General features: G+C 39.0%; 1 protein-coding gene and 1 long non-coding RNA gene across 11 annotated transcripts in view; one reads left to right on the top strand and one right to left on the bottom strand.

Annotated features, from left to right (window-relative positions):
- The window catches only part of LOC138175170 (uncharacterized), a 102,021-nt gene that overhangs the window by 36,452 nt on the left and 41,572 nt on the right, over positions 1 to 23,997 (top strand). For 2 of the 7 annotated variants that reach the window (XR_011171907.1, XR_011171908.1), the window contains one exon: positions 4,545 to 4,799. The exons of the other annotated variants lie outside the window; for them this stretch is intronic. This is a non-coding gene — a long non-coding RNA (uncharacterized lncRNA). The remainder of the gene's footprint in view (positions 1 to 4,544; positions 4,800 to 23,997) is intronic. 7 annotated transcript variants of the gene reach the window in all.
- The window catches only part of TMEM131L (transmembrane 131 like), a 170,046-nt gene continuing 152,597 nt past the window's right edge, over positions 6,549 to 23,997 (bottom strand). For 2 of the 4 annotated variants that reach the window (XM_069105579.1, XM_069105581.1), the window contains 7 exons: positions 22,553 to 22,738; positions 19,999 to 20,077; positions 15,459 to 15,544; positions 13,838 to 13,958; positions 12,498 to 12,607; positions 10,909 to 11,072; positions 6,549 to 6,962 (listed from right to left, as the gene is read on the bottom strand). In XM_069105579.1, the coding sequence (XP_068961680.1) occupies positions 6,684 to 6,962; positions 10,909 to 11,072; positions 12,498 to 12,607; positions 13,838 to 13,958; positions 15,459 to 15,544; positions 19,999 to 20,077; positions 22,553 to 22,738 (1,025 nt within the window). In that variant the 3' untranslated portion in view covers positions 6,549 to 6,683. The remainder of the gene's footprint in view (positions 6,963 to 10,908; positions 11,073 to 12,497; positions 12,608 to 13,837; positions 13,959 to 15,458; positions 15,545 to 19,998; positions 20,078 to 22,552; positions 22,739 to 23,997) is intronic. The other 2 variants (XM_069105580.1, XM_069105582.1) reach the window with 1 other exon arrangement.

Below are 23,997 nucleotides of genomic sequence, written 5' to 3'. Positions count from 1 at the left end.
AAAACACAAGTTACCTAGGAAAAGCTTCTTATTTGATAGAAACTGCAGGAAAATTTAGAGCAGTGTGGCAAAATAGGGCTTAGATCAACATCTTACCCCATATACCACAATACATTTTAAGGTTATGTAGTTATGTGACTTTAATATTAAAGATTATACTATTAAAAATTAGAAGAGACAGATCATATATCTTTTTTTTTTTTAAAGCAATCGGGGTTAAGAAACTTGCTCAAGGTTACACACAGCCAATTATTTTGTGTGGGTGCCAAGTCTCTGAGGCTGGAACCAATCCCAGGTCTCCTGATGCCTGGGCCAGCGCTCTTACTCACTGCACCACCTGGCTGCCCCCATCATATATCTTTCACAGTTATGGGTAGAAGTATTCTTTTTTTTTTTTTTTGGCTTTTTGGAGGGGGGAGGCAGGGCAATTGGGGTTAAGTGACTTGCCCAAGGTCACCCAGGAGTAAGGGTTAAGTGTCTGAGTCCGCATTTGAACTCAGGTCCTCCTGACTCCAGGGCCTGTGCTCTATTCACTGTACCACCTAGCCACCCTGGGAGAAGTATTCTTAACCAAACAAGAGACAGAGGTAATTACAGAAGATAAAACAGGTAACTTTGAATACCTGAAACTGAAAAGCTTCTGTATAGACAAAATTAAGGCACCTAGGATAAGAAGGGAAATGGCAAAACAGGAAAAAAATCTTTGTGGAATACTAGGTACACTTTTACATTTTTGATGAAGCCATGAAATAGTAAAATTGTTTTGGAAAACAATTTCAAAGTATGCAAATAAAGTGAATAAAATGTCCATATCCTTTGAACTGCACACTCCATTACTGGGCTCATACCCTAAGAAAGTCATGTGTAAGAACAAAGTATCCATATACTCCAAAATATTTATAGCGGCACTTTCCATGATAGCTAAGAATTGAAAACAAAGTAGATGTTCATTAGGAAATGGTCAAACAAATTGTGGTCCATGACTGTAATGGAATATTGCCATAATATAAGAAATTATGTGTGATGAATACAGAGAATCTGATCTAATCCCCCTTTATCCCTACTTCTTTTCATCATTTCCCTTCATATTTTAGATTTTTGTTTTCCATATGAATTTTATTTTTATCAAGTCCTATAAAGTGTCCCCTTGGTAATTTGGTATAGTATTAAAATATAAATTAATTTTCATAGTATTATGATTTTTATCATATTGGCACAGTCTAGCCATGAGCACTGAATATATTTCCCACTATTTAAGCTGTTCTCTATTTCTTTAAGGAATACTTCATAATTGAATCTATTGTGAACTGATGTATAGTGAAGTAAGCAGAGCCAAGAAAACAATATACATAGTAACTACAATAGTATAAATGCTAAGAACTACACACCAAAAATCAAAAGCAAATGTAACAAAATTATAAAACTCTGGCAGAATTTGAATGAAAAGATATGAGAAGATACCCCCAATCTACTCCTTCGTGGAGGTAGGATGCCCACATGTGTTATACATTGTGTCTGTTTTTGGACTTTTTAAAGATATTAATAAGGTGTGATTTTTTCCTTTCTAAAAAAATACTAGTTGTTATACAGAATAACTCTTTGGAATGGGGATATGGATAAGATACTTAGGATAAATATGACAAAGAAACAAAATATCAAAAAACGAAGAAACAAAACATCAATAAAAAGCTTTTAAAAAACACAAAATCATTTTAAATGAATGAATATCTAAACTTTTTAGCAATGGGTTTGCTGTCAAAACACAATTGCTATGAAAGGCATCACTAACTCTCCACAAAAACTAGCAAGGAAAAGACACATTAGTATTGTCATCATTGGATACATGAACTCTAACAAGTTCACCTCAAACTGGCCACTACATCTACATATGTGGTGGAATTGATAAAAGAGCTATCAAGAAGTTTGAGAAGAAAGCTGCTGAGACTGGGAAAGGACTCCTTCAGATATGCCTAGGTCTTGAATAGGCTGAGGCTGAACATGAGCATGGTGTTACTATTGATGTTGCCTTGCAGAAATAATTTGAGACCAACAAATAATACATAACTATTACTGATGCTCCAGGACACAGATATTTTTAGGACTATGATTACAGAGACTTCTAAGGTTGGCAGTGCTGTCCTGATTGTTGCTGCTGGTGTTGGTGAATTTGAAGCTGGAATCTCAAAGAATGGGTAGACCCATGAACATACCCTTTTGGTCTATACACTAGATGTGAGATTGTCAACATTGTCAACAAGCTCACTGTTGGTGTCAACAAAATGGATTTCATCAACCCCACCGCCTACCCCCAACCTATAGCCAAAAGAAATGTGAGTTGTAAAAGAAGTCAGTACCGGTATTAAGAAAATTGGAACAGCAGTTTTGTGCAAATTTCAGCTTGAAATGGTGATGTGCCGGACCTAAGCTATAGTATGCCTTGGTTCAAAGGATGGAACTACAAGTGCTTGAAGCTTTTAATTACATCCAGCTACCAGCTCATCCAATTGACAAGCTCTTGTGTCTATACCTTCAAGATGTCTACAAGATTGATGGTACTAGTACTGCCGGCCATGTGGAGATTACTGTTCTAATTAGTGGTCACCTGTGCCGCAATGTTACAACTTGAAATGGCAAATGAAGCTTTGAGTGAGGCTTTACCTGGAGACAATGTTGTAATGTTGGTTTCAATGTCAAGAACATGGCTGTCAAAGATGTCTGCCATGGTAATGTGGCTAGTGATAGCAAGAATGACCCACCCATGGAAACATCTGGCCTCATTAGAAAGGTCATTATCCTGAATCATCCAAACCAAATCAGAGTTGGCTATCCACCTCTTCTGTACTGACCCACTGCTGACAACGCTTTCAAGCTTGCTGAACCAAAGAAGAAGACTAATCATCATTCTGGTAAGAAGTTGGAAGATGGCCCTAACTCCCCCAAACTTGGTGGTGCTCCCCTTATGGACATGTTTCCATGTGAGTGGAGAGCTTCTCTAATCCTTGTCTTGTGGGGCTGTGATGGGAGGTAGACTGTTGCAGTTGGTGTCATCAAGGCAGTTGACAAGAAGGCTGCTGGAGTTGGAAAGGTCTGCCCAGAAGGCTAAAAGAATATTCTGTCACTCCAGGCTTAATCAGTGATAAAAGAAAGATCTCAGACCTATTTGTCTCAATTGGCTATTTAAATTTAATAGTAAAAGACTGGTTAATTATTACAAAGAATCGTAAAAGCTTCCAGAGGAAAGGAATTTTTATTTTGTTTTGTTTTGGTGGGCCATTCATTTCAAGGAAGTTTTAGTGGGATTTGTTTTTAAAATCAGTAATTTTTAAATGGAAACACATTTGACCAAAAATATGTTATATAATTATGGCACATTAAAAAAAAAAACAGCTTAATGTGGGGAAAAAAAAGAATGAATGCTTGAAACTTAAATTCTATAGTACCACTGTTTTAGTTATTCTCTATCAAATGGCATATTGTCCTGGCAACTACAGGCTGAGAAGCACATGGCACAAATCTTGTTGACCTGGATTGTGAAACGGATGTAATTAATTATGAGTTTCATTTGACCTAACTTTCAAGACCAAAAGAACCCGTGATCCTATATTCTGTGAATAGGTAAAAGTTTGGATATTTGGATTTTACCATTTTCTACCCAATTCCGGCCCCAAGCACCTCCCATCCTCAATGGGGCAGCTTTTCCAAGAACACCAAGTGAGTCTCTTGGAAGGAAGGCAAGTTGCCCAGCAATGAAACAAAGAACAGTCCTTTTAAAAAATATATTTGCTTAAAGCAGGAAGCAGGAAAAGTTGAACTGGGTTTATAAACATTCCAACACTTTGAGGATGTTGTCATTTGTTGACTCTCAGGCTTATGGTGAAAATCTTATTTTGGATAAGGCCTCCACCTGCCACCAAATCTGTCTTTTGGTAAAACAAAACAAAACAAAACATTTACAACCTTAGACCCCACAAAGTACAACACAAGCAATTCACTCAACTTATCATAATATACATATATATAAACAAAAGAGGTGGGGAGTCCTAAGGTTTAGGGGCAGGAGACTTACCTACATTCATGAATCCAAACAGCAGAAGCACATTTTAATATATATATTTTTTTACAGTACCTAGAAAGAACAGCTCATGATAAGATGCTGTGTGTGTATGTGTTTTAAATGAATCAATTAATTAAGCAGACTGCGGAGATTAGCAAAGGGTTATCAAGAAAGCAAAAAAACAAAAGTTATGGGCCCCCAAAACTCTCACAGAAACATAGAATTTAGAGGCAGAAAGGCCTTTAGCAATCACCTGGTCCAATATTTTTATTTTACAGATTTGAAAACTGGGGCCTAAAGAAGTTAAATGATAAAGTCAAACAGGTAATAAGGAGTTGGGAGGTGGAGACGGGGACTAGGTAGTGTGATGGACAGAGTGCCAGGCCTAGAGTCAGGAGGATGAGTTCAAATCAGGCCTCAGACATTCACTAGCTGTGTGACCCTAGGAAAGTCACTTAATCCCATTTGCCTGTTTCCTTATCTGCAAAAGGAGCTGAAGAAGAAAGTGGCAAACCACTCCAGTATCTTTGCCAAGAATGCCCCAAAAACATGACTGAAATGACTGAATAACATCCACAACAAAGAGTAGAGAACCAGGATGAGAACCTACATTCTCTTGACCTCAAATCCAATACTGCACTGACAGCTAGAGGCAGCCGGGTGATACAGCAGATAGAGACCTAGACTTGGAGTCAGGAAGACCTGAGTTTGAATCCTGTCCCAATTACTGGCTGTATGGCCCTGGGTAAGTCACTTCACCTGCCATCCTGTTTCTTCATCTGTAAAATGGGGATTCATAACAGTAGCTATCTCACAGGGTTGCTGTTATGGTCAGGTAAGAAAACATGTAAAAGCATTTTTCAAATCTTATACAAAAAACCTTATACAAACATTAGTTCTTATTATCGCTACTGCTCTTATCATAATATCTCCCCCTTCAGCCTAAGACCAGGCTGAAGATAAAGATCTACAACCGAGATCCTACAATCTATTAATCTGCCAGGCCAACACCCAATCATTGATGAGGTATGGCGTAACCCACTTGAAGACCAGAACGTAATATAAGACAGTGGCTAGCTGCTCAAATACAAACTGGGTTCCCACAGTCTTTCTGTCAACAACTTAGCCTAGGAGTCAGAAACAGTACATCTGTCAAGGAGGAACAGTATTCCTAACTTTTGGAGAGCTTGTGAAAATGTTATCTTTCACCCAGGTATTTTGGTGATCTGTATTTTTCCTTCTTGGTTAATCTTTGAGCAATAATATGAGCGAGTGTGAGGAAAACACATTACTCATTTGAAAACATTATCCAATAAAATACAAAATACAGCAAAAATTCATATTGGTATTGACAAGTCTTTATCCATACACACAGAGAGGAGGTCATAAGGGTTGCTATTCTGAAGAAGAAAATCTATGCACAGTGGCTCTGTTATTTGATGTGTTATTGAAGATGCCACAAAGAGTTTTAAAATTCATACAACTAAATTTTTCTATGAAATGCTTCAGTTTTTCTTGGAAAACAAAAACAAAACATTTCTGGGAAAACAAAAAAAAAATCTTACCCAAACCAGGGATCCATCTGCAACCAGAGGTTTTCCAGACAATTGTCCTTACACACACCATGGTCCTGGAGGAAACAATCTCATAACTTTTCTCATACCTAATCTGTCCCCAAAATGGAGCCACCTCAACCGGCTGACAGGAGCAAAAATCCTAAGCAATTCCCCCCAACCCCTCCACCCATTCTCCATCCCTCCCTGCCATGACTTCCCAATAAAGAAAAAGATGATACCAAATGTGAAAATACCAAACTATTTTATTAAAAGTTTGAAAATCCTTCAAGAAGTTTACAAAAACACCTTTAACAGGGACACAGCAAAACTGCCAATAGGCAGAGAGTGGGAGCCAGTTTGCATGGAGGCAGGGTTACCTCGCCCATCTGCAAAGAGACATCCCTCAAGGCAGGGCACATTTTTCTACTCCTCTGGTTACTTGAAAAAAAGGGTCATTTCTGCACAAACGAACCTTACCTAAGAGGTACTTTTACAATTAACATTCCATATAACACACAAACTAGGCACCAGTCTTGCGCCCATCTCAAGTAATTCAACTTGGAGTTAACAGAGTTAAGATGGGAAAAAAAAAATACTTACTTGTATGGGCCTTTTCAGCTTTTGATCCTTCATACTGACAATTCCTGGAGAGGCAGAGAAATCAGCCCCCATTTCTCCCTAGGAATGCTGACTCAGGGTTTCTCAGACCAGGCATTTTCCTGCCCTTGGAACTGCATCCCCCAACATAGAGGGGTGGTACTTGAGGTCACCCCAGCTGCCAAATCCAGAGCATCTTCATCCCCACCTTCTTAGAATTACCTTTCTTTTATAATGTTTCGGGATGCTTGGCACATTTCTACAGTTAGAATATTCAGACACTTTCTCTTGCTCATTTCCAAAAAAAACTTTTGTTTTTTTAAAAAACAGAACATTCAAGCTTCATTAAAAAAAATTTATTTTCCATATAAAAGTGCCAAAATATTCACCAATGCTGCCATCTATCTCAACAACCAGCTTACTCTAGAAATCAAAACACAAGCATCTTTATTCACATTGTTAAAACCACATTTCATTCACACGTTCCCACAGTAACCTGAGTCCCTAGAAAGCGGGAAGTTTGTGTTCCTGTTTGGTGTGGTAGTCCATATGTCCAGGTTCATATAGGCACGGAAAGGGTTAAACCTTGGGTAATATTCTTGTTTACACATCACTGCTGGGTTTTCCATGTGAGTGGAATGCTGGGTGGTGGGATTGATGGAACAGCAGCTTTCGTACACATCATTTTGTGGGGCCCAGATGGAACCAAAAAGTCCAGACATTGGGGATAAGCTTCTGGTGCTTGAGAGGTAGGGCTGGAATTGAAGACAAGAACCATTACTGAAGAGCCAGTGCACTTAAAAACAATCACGGTTATCTACTTGAGTCACATGGACAGAACGAAACCCATTTCTAGACAAACTGACTAAACAAAATAGTCCCTTAAAATTGCCAAAGGATGCCATCCTCCAGCGAATCTTGCTTGTCTGACTCTCCTGGTATACCTTTATCCTTCCCAGGGCAGTAGAGAGGTAGGTTACTGGCCCAAAGGGATTAGCTTTTCTTTTCTTTTCATTTTTTTAAAATATGGAAGGCTTTAAAGGGGAAAGTCAAGAATAAAGAACTTTAAAACCAGCGGTTTAACTTGATCAGCTGACAATTTGGGTCATTATTTACAAGGACTGAAACAGTCTCTATGAATGTCAACAAATATCCTTAATATGAGATCTAGCTATCCTAGTTTTTATTCTAGTCAGTCCTTTCCATTCTTTCCAGTTGTTGCAGTAGGGATATAGCAGGCAATAAGCATTTATTAAGCATTTTTTGTGTGCTAAAAACTGTTAATACAAATACAAGAAAAAAAGACATTTCTTATCCTCTAGGCATTTTCTCTCATCACATCCTAATGGGAGAAAATAATATATACAAAAAAGGGATTTGAAAGGTTGGGGAGGGGGAGAAGGTACCCCAGGAGGTGGAAAGATTAACTCTCTCACAGTCCATCCAGCAGTAGATAACCTTGGGAACTGCTTGAGTCTCTGTTCTGGACCATTATCCTTCTACACTACCTCTCCTGATGATCTCATTAGCTCCTATGTGTTAAATGATAAACTCTACTCTCAGATCTCTTTACTACTTTCTCTCTTGTGTTCCAAACCCCCTCAACACCAAATATCTCTTGGACATTTCAAAATGGATCTCCCATCTCAAACTCATCATGTCTAAAACAAAACTCAATTCTGTTAAACCCTCCTTCCTCTTCTTAACTTCCCTATTATTAAGAATCTTCCCGTCACAGATTTGCAATCTCATTGTTATCCTCGGCTCCCCTCTCTCTCACATCCCCCACACACAATCTGTTGCCAAAAATTGTTTCTACCTTCACAGTCTTTCACCCATTCCCCTTTCTCTCTTTTTATAGCCGCCTACACCTTAGTTCAGGTTCTCATTGCTCTCTCCCACCTGGACTTCCACAACAGTCTTCTAAGCCTTCTAAACTGTTTCCTCACCCCAAGTCTCTTCCCAATCCATCTTCCACTCAGCTCCAAAGAGGATTTTTCTAAAGCAAGGTTCTGATCATGTCCTTTCACTCTGTTCAATGAGCTCCAGGGGCTCCCTATGACCTCAGGAATCAAATATAACCTTTTTGGCATTTAAATCTCTTTAAAACCTGTCTCCTTCCTACATTTTTAATACTGTGATACTTGACTTCTCTCCATACAATCCAGTTACAATGGATTATTTGCTGTTCTTCAAACAGCACTCCATATCTCCTATCTCTGTAACCTTGCTCTGGTTGTCCAACATGCCTGGAATGTTATGCCCCTCTCACCCTTTTGACTTTCCCTGGCTTTCTTCAAAATTCAGCTCAAATCCTACTGTCCTGCTAGGGACCTTTTTTTTTTTCCTGGTGCCCCTAGCTGCTACTGCCTTTCCTCTGAGATGACCTTGGGTAGTCTTCCATCTACTCTGTATATATCTTGCATGTACATAGCTACTGAAATGTCTCCCCCAACACTATGTCAACATCTGGTGTGCCTTTTTTGTTTGTTTGTTTTTGTATCCCCAGCACTTAGAACAGTGCCTGGCATTCATTAAGTACTTAAATACTTACTGAGTAGAAATATAAAATTCAAATGTATGAGTGTAAGTGGCACTGCACCATTGATAAATGGTCATTTCCAAGCTAATGAGAGCTAATTGAAAAAATTCTCCTAATCACTTACAATTAGATAAATGTAAATGAACAACTCTAGGATTACTTATACTTATTAGGTTGCCCTCTCCCCTCTCCAAAAAAAAAAGAAAAGAAAAATGACAAATACTGGTGGGACTGTAGGATAGCAGGTACATTAATGTGCTGTTGGTATAACTTTGAAGTAGTTCAGACATTCTGGAAAACAACTGGAAACTATGCCCCCAGAGTTACTAATTAGGGCATACTCTTTTGACCCAGCAATACTACTGCTAGCATTATATCTCAAAGAGGTTTAAAAAGAAGAAAACAACCCATATGTTCAAAAATAATTATAGGTGCTCTTTTTATAGTAGCAAAGAAATGGAAATTAAGGTGATGCCCACTAACTGAGGGCACCCAAATGCTTTGGTCGGTGATATAGAATGGACTTTAGCATAACCTACTCATTTTGCACATGAGGAAAATGAGGGCTACAGCAAAGTGCTCAATGTCACAAAAAGTAGAAATAGTAGAGGTGAAATTCGAACCTGGGTCCTCCCACTCCAAATCTAGTACCCAAGCTCACTCCATGACACATTAGTGCCTCTCCCTAACATGATTCCTCATCTTGGAATGGAGAGGACTGGGAGTTCTTGAGGGATCTAGTAGGGAAGCACTTAATCTAGCAGGTGATATTAAATGGGAAAGCTTCAAGTAGGGGTCCAGGGATGTTGGGTGTAGTTACTCTAAGTATAGAAGCCTCAAGATCAGGTTGGTCCTGGAGGGATAAGGTGTTTTTTGGTTGTAGCAACTCTTGAGGATCATCTGTTAATTTATCAGGGAGAATAGTTCTATGTCACTGGAGCACCTAACCAACATAACTACTAACAGACAAAGGGTGAACAATGAACAAGTTAAGGATGGTGACAGAATGGATATGAGAACACCATATGGGATTAAAAGGAAAAAAAAATAATTATGCCTTTTGACCCAACAATACCACTACTAGATCTGTATTCCAAAGAGATCAAAGAAAATGGAAAAGGACCTCTATGTACAAAAATATTTATAGCAGTTCCTTTTGTGATGACAAAGAATTGGAAATGGTGGGGTGCCCATCAATTGGCAAATGGTTGGACAAGTTGTGATATGAGATTATGATGGAATACTATTTTGCTGTAAGAAATGATGAGTGTAAGGGAGGAAGGGAATGAATCTGGAATTCAAAGTTTTAAAATCAAATATTTAAATATGTATATATATATATATATATATATAAATTTACATATAAATGTGAATATATATATATATATATATATACTATTTTACATGTAATTGGGAAATAAGATATACAGGCACTGGGGCATAGAGATCCACTGGAAAAGTCGAAGTGGGTATGGGAGAAGATATGGGAGAGAGCAGATTGGAGGAGGGAATATTCTGTGGGACTGCTATTTTGGGGCGTAGGGGAAAAACGGGGAGAAAATTTGTAACGCAAAATGTGGTGGAAATGAATGATGTAAATCAGAAGTTAATAAAGCATTAAAAAAAAGCAAACTTGAAAAAACTTGCAAAAAAAGAAAAGAAATGATTAGTGGAATGTTTCAGGAGAAACAAACTGATACCAAAAAAAGCGAGAACCAGAACAACATTGTACACCATAACAGCAATACTGTGAGGATGATCAACTGTGAAAGACATAGCTACTCTCATCAAGACAGTGATCTAAGGCAATTCTAAAGGATCTCTGAATGAGAAATGCTATCTACCTCCAGAGAGAAAACTGATGAACTCCGAATGTGGACTGAAGCAAGCCTTTTTTTTTTTTTACTTTATTTTTCTTTTGTTTTTTTTTAAGTGTTTTCTTTTGCAACATGGCTACTATGGAAATGTTTTGCATTACTTCACATGTATAAATGATATCAAATTGCTTGGAGGAGGGAAGAATGAGAGGGAGGAAGAGAATTCTGAACTCAAAATTTTTTTAAGTTACTATTAAAATTTTTTTACAGGTAATTAGGAAATATTTAACAAAATAAAAAAAATGTACTTTATTTAACAAGGTAAAAATAATCAGAACTCACTGTAAACTCAGGATCACTGACAGAAGGGCTAACATAGCTGGCAGGTTCCCAGGCAGGAGGCACATTGGGTGGGGTGCTCCAAGATGACTGGGAGCTATGACTGATGAAAGCTGTGCTTGGAACTTCTGTAGGACAGGGGAAGCCACTGTGGTAATTCATGTTTTCTATGAAGAAAAAAGAAAAGAGAGCAGCTTTTCAAAGAAGGAAATCAATTGAAAGGAACTGAATTAGATAAGCATTTACTAAACACCAATTATGGCAGGTATTGAGGATACAAAGGTAAAAATAGAAAACCTTCTTTATTGCAAGGCATTATATTATTACTGCTCTCTGGAAAAAAAGTAGATTGCCCTTATTACTCTATAACTTAGAAGCAAGCATAGATAATACTACAGAGAATAGACATAACCATGAAACTTTCATTCTAAATAAACACTTAGGTTTTTGTTTTGGTTTTTTTTTTCAAACCAGGCTGAGCAAATGAGCAGAGTATCATGAGCATGTTACCACTCTTGGGTTTTGGAATAACACTGTTTACTACCTAGGAGGAAAAAGATATTGATGTACTAATGTTAACCGTTGGGGCCCTTGGACAGTAAGAATAATTTGTATATTCAGGGTAGAGATGTTCTGGCAGCTAGGTGGCTCAGTGTATAACAATGCTGGGCCTGGAGTAAGGAAGGCCTGAGTTCAAATGTGGCCTCAGACATAGGTCACTTAACCTCTATTTGCCTTAATCCACTGGAGAAGGAAATGGCAAAACACTTCAGTATTTTTGTCAAGAAAACCCCATGGACAACAGTAAGGTCCATGGTGACCCCATGAAGAGTCAGATATAACTGAAGACTGAACAATAACAAATTATCGTTCACAATTTACAGACAAGAAAACTGAGATTCAGAGGGATTAAATGATTTTTCCCTAAGATTATATAGCCAATAAGGTACAGAAATGGATTTGAACCCAAGTTTTCTGGGTCCAAATAGAGTGTTCTTTACTTCTATATCATCACTGTCCTAAATAGCAGATACGCACTCTTTGCATTTCAAGTTGGGAATGAGAAGACAATTCAGGGGTATTTTAAGCACTCAAAGTTGGTTCTGTTTGTCTTTGGGGGTAGGTAGGTGGGGTAATTTTTCCTCAATTTTTGAAGACCACATAGACTCATGATAGTAATACATGATTTGGTTAACCTTCATGGCACATTATTGCATATCTCAGCACCATTCTTCATGTTTACTGTTATGAGGGACAGTCACCTGATAATAAATGCTTCTGTACCAAGAGTTCTTACCATGGGGTCCATGGACCCACTTAGGGATTTGTAGATAGACTTCAGAAGACCCATGAATTTGGATGGGAAAAAAATACATCTTTATTTTCACTAACTTTTAGTTTCCTTTGTAATCCTCTCTGTTTAATGTACTAAAAAAACCCCAACACATTATTCTAAGAAAGGGTTCAGGCTTCACTAAACTACCAAAAAGATCCATGACACAAAAGAAGACTAAGAATCCCTGTTCTAGACCCTGATCTAGATCTGATCTAGATCCTGGCCAACTTCTCTATATTAGTTCCACCGTTTTTACCTTCTGGAAAGCTGTTGTAATCGTTCACTTCTAGCGGGCAATACACATTGGAAAACTGGCCTTCACAAGTTGTATTCCAGTCAATGAAACTGTGACAAAAGAGAAGGCACCTAGTTTCAGAAACACGACAGCCAGACATCAAGTAAGGGAAGATGAAACCATTTTAATGGGAATATTAAACATGAATAAATGTTAAAAGACTATCTTTCCAAAGTCTTGAGATTTTAAACAACTCCATTCCACAACATACCATGAACAGTCCTTACAAATGGATTATATCTTGTTTTCTCCACTAGTTCTTATTCTTAAAAAAGCCAGATTGAGTTCCTTAAGTCACAGAATTAGAAACATAGTTAATTGAATGGGATTGGGCAAATCCAAGGGCTTCTCAGCAATGTATCATGATAATACCACACTGGCCATGATGAGAAAGATGACCATCATTGACTGGGCACATTAAGCTGTTTTTGACATGGAAGTAATGGATTTTCAGACTAATTCCACCTATCTTGGTGAATCTTTTGACATATATCATACATCTACACACCCTAATGTCTTAGGTTAGGCACGCATTCGTCTTCATATACGTTGGTAGTCGCCAACCTAATTCCATATAGGAACTCAATTCAGGACCTTGGCTTCATAAACAATTCCAGTACTATTTGGGCTTCCAGATTTCCTTCAAAGAATCAGGCCACCATTCCTCTCAGGGAAATCATGACAGTAAAAGAACCTTCTTAGTAAGTAAACTCTGATAAATGTTACAAACCATGATGAGCAAAACACTTGTATGCAATCATAAAATTCTGGAAACAAAAAGTTATCCATATGGTTCTTGTAATTCAACAAAATGCACAAGGCAATCCATCTCTCTGGTTCTATAGGTTCCTATAGGAAAACCAATCCTTTCCATCCATACATCCTGACATTATTATAATCAAGTAGTCATTCCAGTACCTAAGTCTTGCTTGACAATGAATTATTCAATACTTAATCATCTGTTGTTATTGTTTTTCTTTTAAGCCTTTTGGAAACTGATGTCAGTTATCACGCATTTTAGCTCATACTGGCCTAGTCATTTCCCTTCCTGGTTTCCTTCAGTCTTTGTCTTTACTATCTGCAAACATTACTCTTAAAAAGTCATACAGAAGAGAGATGCCTGAGTGACATCTGATTCACAAAAAATTTTATTTTTTTGGTCAGGGATGCAAATAAATAAAAGACTTAGTATGTGTGCATGCATGCACGTGTGTGTGTGCGTATGTGTGTGAATGAGTATTCATAATGAATAGTCATAAAAATTAACATTATATCACAATTATGTAGAGGAAAAAATTTACCTGTTCTGAACAGGAGGGGGTTCCTGGATCATGCAAGGCATACTGTTCTCAAGATTGTAGTTTAAGCTGTTTGTTAAACATACCGGCTGGCCTGCCCACAAATCATCGGGGGGATAAAGACCTAAAGGAGAAAAACATAACCTATGAAGATACCAGCATTCTCTCCTTCTCCATTCATTCACACCTGCCTCATCCACTCAGTGTTTTCCACACTTGACTTTCTCTTCTCTAAACCTTTCTGTACTTCCTGCCCTGTGTCATTCCTGGAGGTATATTCCACCACCATGGTCCTCCTCTGATGACTCCTCCTTGTACACAGGTGACTCCTGGGTTCTAAGATGACACTGCCCATTTAGGATGAGCCCCGATAGGTCCTACACCCATAAAGGCTTGAAGTAAGCCTTAGATTCAAGGAAAGCCACCCGTGGATCAGCCTGGCTTTAGCCTCTGGAGAGGTTACTAACCAAGTGGCTGCATCCACAGCCACATCTGAAGACTACCCATCAAGCTACAGAGAAGTTGTCACTGATGTGAGGGAATGCAGTGTGCACAAGGACAAAATGACAAATCCCTCAAGTATCCAAATTTATGCAGAGATGAGGGCAAAGAGGTTACGTGATTTGCCCAAGGTAAGGCATTCAGTGGGGCTGTGCAGGGGCAAAACAAACTGGAGAGAAGAAAACCAAGAAAAAGGAAGGGGAAGAGGAAGAGGAATTTTTGAAGGATTAAAAAAGGATGCAAGGAGAAGAAAAATTATTATGAATTAGAGGCTCCTTATAATACTACCCTTGCTCTATTCTCTGCAGATCACCTATGAGTAGAGCTACTGTTCTCCTTCCCACCCAAACAGGGCATCACATGAGTAAGCTGCAGGATCACGAACAATAATCTTAGCTTACAAGTGATTTTAGCACAACCACTCTGGGGCTGGAAATGTTCCTGCTATGCTTCTGAGGGAGATGTGTCTAGGTATTAATTCCAGCTGCTACCTCTTCCTCTGATGCTGAGAACACATGGAGGAATGATGGTTCAGAGAACAGGGAAGTGGGTGAGGGCAGAAAGTGTGCCTTTGACATCATCCCTAACCCTGACATTGTCCACCCCACTCTCTTTCCAACCACCTTTCCCTTTTTATCTCAGATCTGGAGAGGCCAATGTGATCAAGGAACGGAAGGTAAATTCAGTGCCACCCTTAAAAAAGCAGTGTGGGTACTGCTAGATGCCACCTGTCGTCAAGTACCAAAGCTTTAGCTGTACACAGAGCCAGGCTACAGGGAGGGGAGCTTAGCAAGACTGCTCCTGGTAGAAACATAAAACTGACAAACAAGGGCAGGTACAAGCAGAAGTTGGAATCCTTCAACACAAAGAAACTCTGTAAAGGACACTAGGTTATCCTGCCTGACTCCATCAATCCCTAGATGCTGCCATTAAAGCATTCTAGGGTCCTTTCTTTGCTCTTCCATCTGAACTCAAGCATCAGTACCACTGTGGGCATGCCCCAAGCATGCTTCCACCTCCATCTCAGTCTATACCTGCCACCCACGTCACTCTCTTACCTACCGTAGCCTACAATGGCTATTGTCTGTTTAAACACCTGAAGAGTGATGACCATGCAACTCACCCTTGCTTTTATCAGGATCTGAAGTCATGTCTGGGAAACTGGGACAAAGCGTTTCTGCATACTGAGGGATGGTATTCATGTCTCTGCTGAGAAAGTGGGAAAAAAAGGGGGGAATGGCTGAATAACCTGTGGGATATGAATAGAATGGAATACTACTGAGCAGTAACAAATGATGAAGATGAAGAATGTGGAGAAACATGGGAAGATATTTATGAGCTGTCACATCCTGAGATAAACAATACAAACAATAATAGCTTGCATTTATTTAGGTTTGCAAATGATTTTATACATATGATCTTCATTCAAAACCCTCACAACAACCCTGGGAGGTGGGTGCTGTTATCACCCCCTCTTTACAGATAAGGAAGACTGTAGGATAAAAAGAACTTGAGTGATTTGCTGATGTTCACAGGGCTGGTAAGGGTCTGAGGATGGATCACTGTGCCAGATAACTGCCAAAACACTCCAGGGCCTCTCACCTTAGAATAAATGAAAAAACCAGTAATGATCGCAGAGAAAATAGGGACTGTATATATGTTATACACATCAATCAATTCCAGCGGACCCTGTAGGATTGGATACAAAATCTACTGTTTGGCAGTGAAAGCCCTTTATAACCTAGCCCCCTCCTACCTTTCCAGCCTTCTTACACCTTACTCCCCATCACATACTCTTTGATTCAGAGACGCTAGCCTCCTGGCTATTCTATGTCAAGACACTCCATCTCTCCCTTCCAGATGTTTTCTCTGGCTGTCCTCTAGGTCTGGAATTCTCTCCCTCATCACTGCCACCTGATGGCTTCTCTGGCTTCCTTAAGTCCCAACTAAAATCCCTCTTAATTCTAGCAACTTCTCTCTCAATTATTTATTTATCCTGTACAGAGTTTGTTTGTACATTAGCTTATGGTCTCTTCCATTAGATCATAAGCCCCTTGAGGGCAGGGAGTTTTTTGTAGCCCTACCACCAAGGGCACTGCCTGGCACATGGTAGGTACTTTATTATCAGATGCAATCAGTCTATCTAATATTTCTATGTAACTGCTTTTTGTTATGGGGGGTGGAATTTCAATGGAGAAAGGTGGATGGAGATCTAAGAATGATATAAAAAGGCTATCAAAAACACTTATTTTGAAAGGGCAAATATTAGAAATGCTCAAATGATTTTCATTCTGGAATAGAAAGTTTTAGCTTTTGTATGATTTCATCTTTGAGAAATGAAAAAGTTTCAGAGAGAAGTCTGTGGTACAGAGTTATGGTGGAAGAGGCTGAGAAGGCCCCTCTACATGTTCATAAATGCCAACAACAAAACCCATTGGTTAAAGAAGGTCACATTAGGAAAAATTAAATAAATGTAGTTTACCTGTTAGTTTCAAATCCTCTAAGCTGTTGGCAGTGACTCTCTCTCTTAGTTGTTATTGCTTGCCCATTAAATTGGGTACTAGCCAAATTTCCTGTTTAATAAGCTCAGCAGTGTCAAGGTACCCTCGGCCCTCCACCACAGGGTAGCAGGCAGCCAAGAACATTGTTCACATCCCCCTTATGACACCACAGATTTGTTTTGGAAAATCAGAATTCAACCCATGGTGAAAATATAAACATGTGAGACTTTTAGGTAGCTAGGTGCTCAGTGGATAGAGTACCTGGCCTGGAGTCAGGAAGACTCATCTTCCTGAGTTCAAATCAGGTCTCAGACATTTACTAGCTGTGTGACCCTGGGCAAGTCAGTTAATCATATTTGTCTCAGTTTCCTCATCTTTAAATTAGAGTTGGAGAAGTAAATAATAAGCCACTCCAGTATCTTTGCCAAGAAAACCCCAAACAGGGTCATGAAGAATCAGATACAAGTAGGAAAAAAAAAGTAATAAACAACAAGTAAGGGGATCTTTTAGGTTCCTAGAGGGGACGGTTAGGTGATACACTGGCTAGAGCACCTCACAAAGACCTGAGATCAAATCCAGCCTCAGATACTTATGAGTTGTATGACCCTGAGCAAGCCACTTAACTTCTATTTGCCTCAGTTTCCTCATCTGTAAAATGGGGGATAATAGTCCCTTCCTCCCAGGGTTGTTGTAAGGATAAAATTATATAATTATTGTAAAGCATTTAGCACAATTTCTGGCATACAGTAAGCACTATATAAATGTTAGCTACTATTAGTGATTATTATACAGTAACATTTTCTTAGTCTCAATAGCTAAGTCTTCAATTTTTACTCAAATTCTAGCAATGGTACAGCACTGGCCCACTTCCTATCAGTTGGATTCCAGTTCCTTATAGATTTGCAAATTTTCATAGATATTTTCCAATGGGGTTGTCTCAGTGGAAAATAAGGAATTAATGTACTGAACTATACAGGCAGGGCAGGTATTAGATTTGCAGCTCTATGGGCCACCAGATTAAAGCATAACTGAAAAACGTTTAATGAAACAAAAAAAATGCAACATAGATAATGTTAATTTGAGGTTTTCTAAATCAATATGCATGGCAAAGATGTTTCTTTTTTTGCCCTAACATTTGCCCTTTCACTAGAGTTGGGCAGCAAGAATTCTGGATTTGGAATAAGGAATTCTACCTCAGGCAATGACTAAGTGTGAGAGGCTCAAACAGTCACTCATTAAAAAAAAAAATCTCTCTCTGCCTCAGTTTCCTCATATCTATAAAACGGGGATAATAATACCACCTACAATCTAGAATTGTTGTGAAGACACTATAACTACAGTGCTTCACAAACCTTGACGTGATACAAATGCTAGCCATTATGAATACATTTCAAACTCAACACGCCCAGAAAAGGACTCTGCATCTTTCCCACAATGCTTTGTCAAGCTTCTTTATTTCTTGTTAGAACATTACCATCCTTCTGGTCATGCAAGCTTGTGACCTCAGAGCCGTCCTTGACCCTTGCCACCCCCCCATCACCTCTCTCAAACCCAATCTGCCCACTCGGGTGCCAATTTTCTTGCATCTACATCTCTCAGATTAGTCCAATTCTCTCTACTTACATTAAAAACAACCTAATTAAGGTCTTTACTGTGTCCTTCCTGGGCTAGAACAACATCCTCCTAATTTTCCTCCTTCATTCTAGCCTTTTCTCCTTCCAATCCATTCTTCACATGTCCTTCAAAATCATCTCCTAAGACGGAGGTCTTACGAGCACTGACTACGGCATTTCCCGGCTCATAAGCCTTCAGAGACTTCCCATTTCCTTTATAAAATAACGTGCTAGCCCCTTAGTCTGGAATCCAAGGACCTCCAAAATTGGGCTTTAAACTACCTTTCCACACGTAGTTCATAATATTTCCATTCATGGATTCCATGTTCTAGCCAAACTGGACTATTAGACAGTTTCTGAAATCTGCATTTCATCATCTGCCTCCATGTAGTTGCACAAAGCACCCTTTCCCCTAAAAACTTCCCTGATTAGTCTTTCTCAACTCCAGGAGTTGCTGCCTTCTCCTTCCCCATTTTATCGCACACTGTTTATCTTTATACGTGTTCTATCCTCCCTCCCACCACCACCCAGTAAAAGTGCAAGCTTCCTGAAGGTAAGAATGATCAATTTTGGTCTTTCTATCCCCAGTGCCCAACAGAGTACCTGGTACACAGCAGGTGTTGAACAAATGTTCATGAAACTGATGAGCTATTATATTAAGGGGGAAAAAATCAAAAGGCTGAGAACCAGGAGACTCATAATGGAATAAACTTGGCAACCTATCAATCAGTCAACAAGCACTAAGGGCCTACTCTGTGCCAAGACAAGAGAAATATAAAGAATGAAACAATCTCTACTGTCAAGGGGCTTACGTTCTATTAGGGGAAAAGATTGTACATGTGTAAAGTATGTGTGTAGATATATGTATATAGATGCATATGTGTATGTGTGTGCATGAATGTGTGTTGTGTGTATGTATGTATATGCACGTGTATGTATGTATGTGTATATATGTGTGTATGTATATATACATATGGAGGGAGAGAGACAGAGAGAGAGAATGTGTGTATAAAAATAATACAAAGTATCTAAACATACGGTAGTTCGGAAGGGAAGGAACTAGCAAGGGGATCAGAAAAAGATTCCTGTAGAAGGTAGGGTGTCAGCTGTGTCTTAAAGACATTCTCTGAAATGGAGGGGAGGAGAGAGTACACACTTGGTGTGGGAGATGGTATGCAGGGTGAGGAACAGAGGAAAGTCCCGTCTGGATGGACTCCAGAGTCCAAGAAAATACACCTGTGTGTGCACATGCACACACATGTATATATGTGTGTGCATGCATACATGTGTTTGTGTGTATATATGCATATACATGCACACTCATGTGTGTATTGTTATGCATTGCATACACATGTGTGTGTAAACAAACACATACACACACTAAAAGATAGAGCTATGTGGTGAAGAGCAACTATTAATGTGGATGATTGATTCAAAATCCTTAAAACCAAAAAAATCTCCCATTTTCCACAGTGAAAAATAACTCTGAAGAAGGAAGCTGTTGAATATATTATACATATTATTATAAATAATATAAAAAGTAACTTACCTGGGGTTGCAGATGTTGTGGGACAGATTCAAAGTAATGGGGGTTTCAGATGGAAACTCAGTTTGTGAAATATTCTCACCTGAGAACAAAGAAAGAGGGAAAGGATTCATATGCACAAAAATATTGAGAATCTCTCCTGTAGCAGTCCCCAGCTGAGGAGGTGCCCCCCATGGGGTGTGGCTAAATAAATGATGGAACACTGACAAAATGGACAGTTTCTGAGGACCCTGAGAGGAGAATTAATTCTATGCCCTGACACAGAATGAAGTGAGCAGAACTAGAACAACATACTCAATGACAACATTATAAAGGAAGAAAATGGAAAGACTTTACAGATAATTAAAGTCATGATAAAGCACCAAGTCCAAACCACAAGATTGAAGACAAATCATTCGCTAACTTCCTGCCAGAAAAGCAATGGGCTTAACATCCAGAATGAGACATGTGTATGTGGAAATGGTCAATGTGAGGGTTTGTTGTGGTGGATTTTTTTAAAGAGTTTTTTTTTTAGTACTTTAAAAGAACTTTTAAAAAAATATTTTCACCTGAATAACTAATGAAAGATTTTTTCAAAACTCCAGTTGTATATATAGTATGTATTAAGCACATACCTTTTTAACCTCATACCAAGTATTTCTTCCTATTTTAAACTGACATTGATATTCAATGACTGAATCAAAATTAGGTCTGTCTATTGCTATTTTCTCAACTGCCAAATTCTCATGGAAAGGCATTAGACTGCTGGATGTGGAGTCTGTCTGACACTTGGTAGTCTAGCCTCTCTGAGACTAAGATGTCTCCTCTGTAAAACTGAGACAGTAATATTTGTACTACACGCGTGCCTCATTCTCACAGGGGCATTGTAAGAAAAGTGCTCTGTATTAAAATGTTATTCACATGTAATATGTTATTATTACTGAAAATAAGAGGCAACTGTTGATTTAGGCATGCTAAATTTACACTTACTATGAATGTCACATTACAATGAAAATATAGAAACCCTCTATGTTGAACGTGAGGACACAAAGGGACACATGTTTATTTACAACTTTTTTTGGTTGTTTTTAAAGCCCTCCACTAAAATCCTCCTCCAAAGGGTCTTGATGTTATGGAAAGAAATGGACTGAAGATTCTGGTATCTCTACCAAGCAGACCAAGGGGCCACCTCAGGCATACAGAGAGGGAAGAGCAAGTACACCAATGAACCATAAATCCTTGGAATGGGATTTTTAAGATTTCCAAGTGTGCATAAGACAGAAAATTAAAGCAGCAGAAGACATGGGGGGCTGGCCCTGGAATTTCCAGTGAGGAAAATCCCTTTACCAATCAATGCAGGTCAACACCTTCTCTACCACCACAGTCTTAGAGAATTGCCTAGATCTCAGAGAATTATGCCACTGGTTACACCATTTAACCAGGACCCATGAATTATTCAAAAAGTAGTTACGTAAATGTCTCTACAGCTGATCATATCTCTACAGAGATCATAGGATGATGGGTTTAGGGTTGGAAGAAACTGAGAGACATCTAATCCCACGAGCTGAGGCAAAAACAGGTTAAAAATTACTTGTCCAAGTCTTGCAGGTAGTGAGTGGGCAGAGTATGAATTTTAATCCAGGTTATCTGACTCCAGATGTAAGCAGAGGGCCTCAAAAGAAATCATGAGAAATAAGTTCTGCCTTATTTTTTAAAAAAATATGACTTCGCTCACAGATGTAACTTTGGAGGGAAAACTAACATTTCCACATTCGCTTTAGCTCATTGAGAGGAGAAAAATCCCAAGAATAATGGGAGTATAAAGAAGGGAACAAGTATTTATATAGTAATATGCAAGTACTTTCACCAATTTTATTTGTAAATAAATTTTATTATTTGATCTTCGTCACAACTCTGGGAAGTACTATTATCTTCTTCCTTTTTTAGGTGATATTGTTATACCTATTTTACATATAAGGAAATTGAAACAGATAGAAGTTAAGTGACTTGCCCAAGGTCATATAGCTAGTAAATGTCTGAGGATGGATTTAAACTCTGATCTTCCTGACTCTAGACCCAGGGCTCTGTCCCCTGAATTACTTAGCTGCCTGAGAGCTGAACTATTTAAAAGATGGGGGGTTAGCACAAGTAAACATACAGTAGGGAAGAAAGTGTCTGAGAAATTTTTTTTGACTGAAGAGATTTGTGTGTGTGTTTATGAACATTGTTAAAAAGGACAAATAGGAATTCATCCTTAAATCATTCATCCTTCATCATTAATTCACCCTTCATCATTAAAAAGGATGAAGAGAAACTGGAGAGTACAGGGGAAGAGGAGGGTAATTGGGGTGTGAACCAAGTCCCCATCTGAAAGGAGCATCAAGACAAATCCTTAGAGTTAGGGAGGGCGTCTTCTCCTGTAATTATCACGTTCCCAAGGGTAAAGAGGGACTCAGCTACTCCCCCTCAGACATTCCCTGTTCCACTACCTGCGCCCTCACCCCTGCTGTGGGTAACAAGAAGCAAGCACCCCTTTTGAGGAAGGGCCATGTGAGCTGGGGGCTGCCACACTACTCACGGGAGGGCAGGAAGTGCCGGGTAGGAAGCACAGTTTTTTTGTCCCCATCTGAGCTGCTGGTGCTGCTCCAGCTGCCCCAGCTGCCCCGGCTGGCCCGCACGCTCCCAGAAGAGCTGCCGCAGTCTGAGCTGGAATCTGAACAAAACTTGTCTCCACATTTCTTTTTAGGCCGCTGGTAATGACCCTCTGGAGGAAACAATATGGAAAAGTATTTCAAAGGTTTTCCCTGAGCTGCTCACTATTGACTCCAATGCACTGAAAATATAGCTGTGCTTCATGAATGAACTCTTTTGTTTTCCACTCAGCCGCCCATCCCTCAGGAAACACTTGAAAAAAAGTCAAATTTACCCCTTAGTTTTGAGCCCCCTTGCCCCCTTTCTATATCCACCTCAGAGACCTCCCTCTCTACCTTCCAGGTACCTAAAGTACTTCTTTCCTGTAACATCAGATGCACATAACAGACTTAAAAACTAGAAGGGCCCTAGAGAGCATCTAATCCAATCCCATTACAATGGTGAAGAAACTGAGGCCCAGAGAGCCTCTCCAGGAAAGAAGCCATCTGAGGAAACTCATTCATACCAGATATTAAAGTTTTATTATATTAATATTTACATATCACAATATATAAATGTAAGAATGTAATATATAAGAATATAATAATTCAGGAAACATTTCTAAAAGAGGCCTTCAATGAGAAGGAAAAGAATGAGTTATTTAATAAGAGAACTTTATGTACTAGTGAACGAGACTTTGAAGGAAGGAAAGCCTTTCAAGATTTACTTAAAATCACACCATATAAGCAACTATCTAGTACGTCTATGTTTAAGGTAGAGCCCTCAGCTCACAGAAACTAACCAATTCCCTTGCTTTTCCCCCACACTCACAAAATTAAATATTCTTAGTTTTGCCAAAAAGTTAAAGTCACACCAGTAAAAAGCAATACATAACCTTAACAAGCTAAATAGTTATGTAAATATTTTATTTTAAGAAAACCCAGCAAGATCAGCACCAATAAGATGCTTCAGAAGACAGGGAAAAGAGAAAGGGTTAGAAATGCAGGGTGGTTAGGCAGCCAATCCCAGTGCTTCAGGCAGAAAAGATAGAACTACATCTCCTACTCATTCTGTCATTTTTCCCCCTTTCTTTAAAAAAAATATTTTTATTATTATGGAGTTGTCAAACATCAACACACACACAAACACTTTCCTACACAAAGGAAAACAGAAAGGGAAGATTTGAATCTCTATTACATATAGCTAGGTTTTTTTGTTTTTCCAATGGGCATTCTCCAGCTTCTCTGCTTATTTCAGCTCCGACCCAAACATTACAGAATAGGTTCTTCTCTCCATCTGTTAACATCAACACCCTACTGGTTTTGGGTCCTGAGAGGCATCAGCTTGGAGAAAAAGTACTAGTGGAAAGTAAAGCTGCTCTGGCTAGCCCTG

Source organism: Petaurus breviceps, unplaced genomic scaffold (genome assembly GCF_028583685.1).
Source record: "Petaurus breviceps papuanus isolate PSGF00001 unplaced genomic scaffold, PetGlider_PUasm1.0 76, whole genome shotgun sequence".
NCBI lineage: Eukaryota > Metazoa > Chordata > Mammalia > Diprotodontia > Petauridae > Petaurus > Petaurus breviceps.
This window is presented reverse-complemented; position numbering and strand designations above follow the sequence as displayed.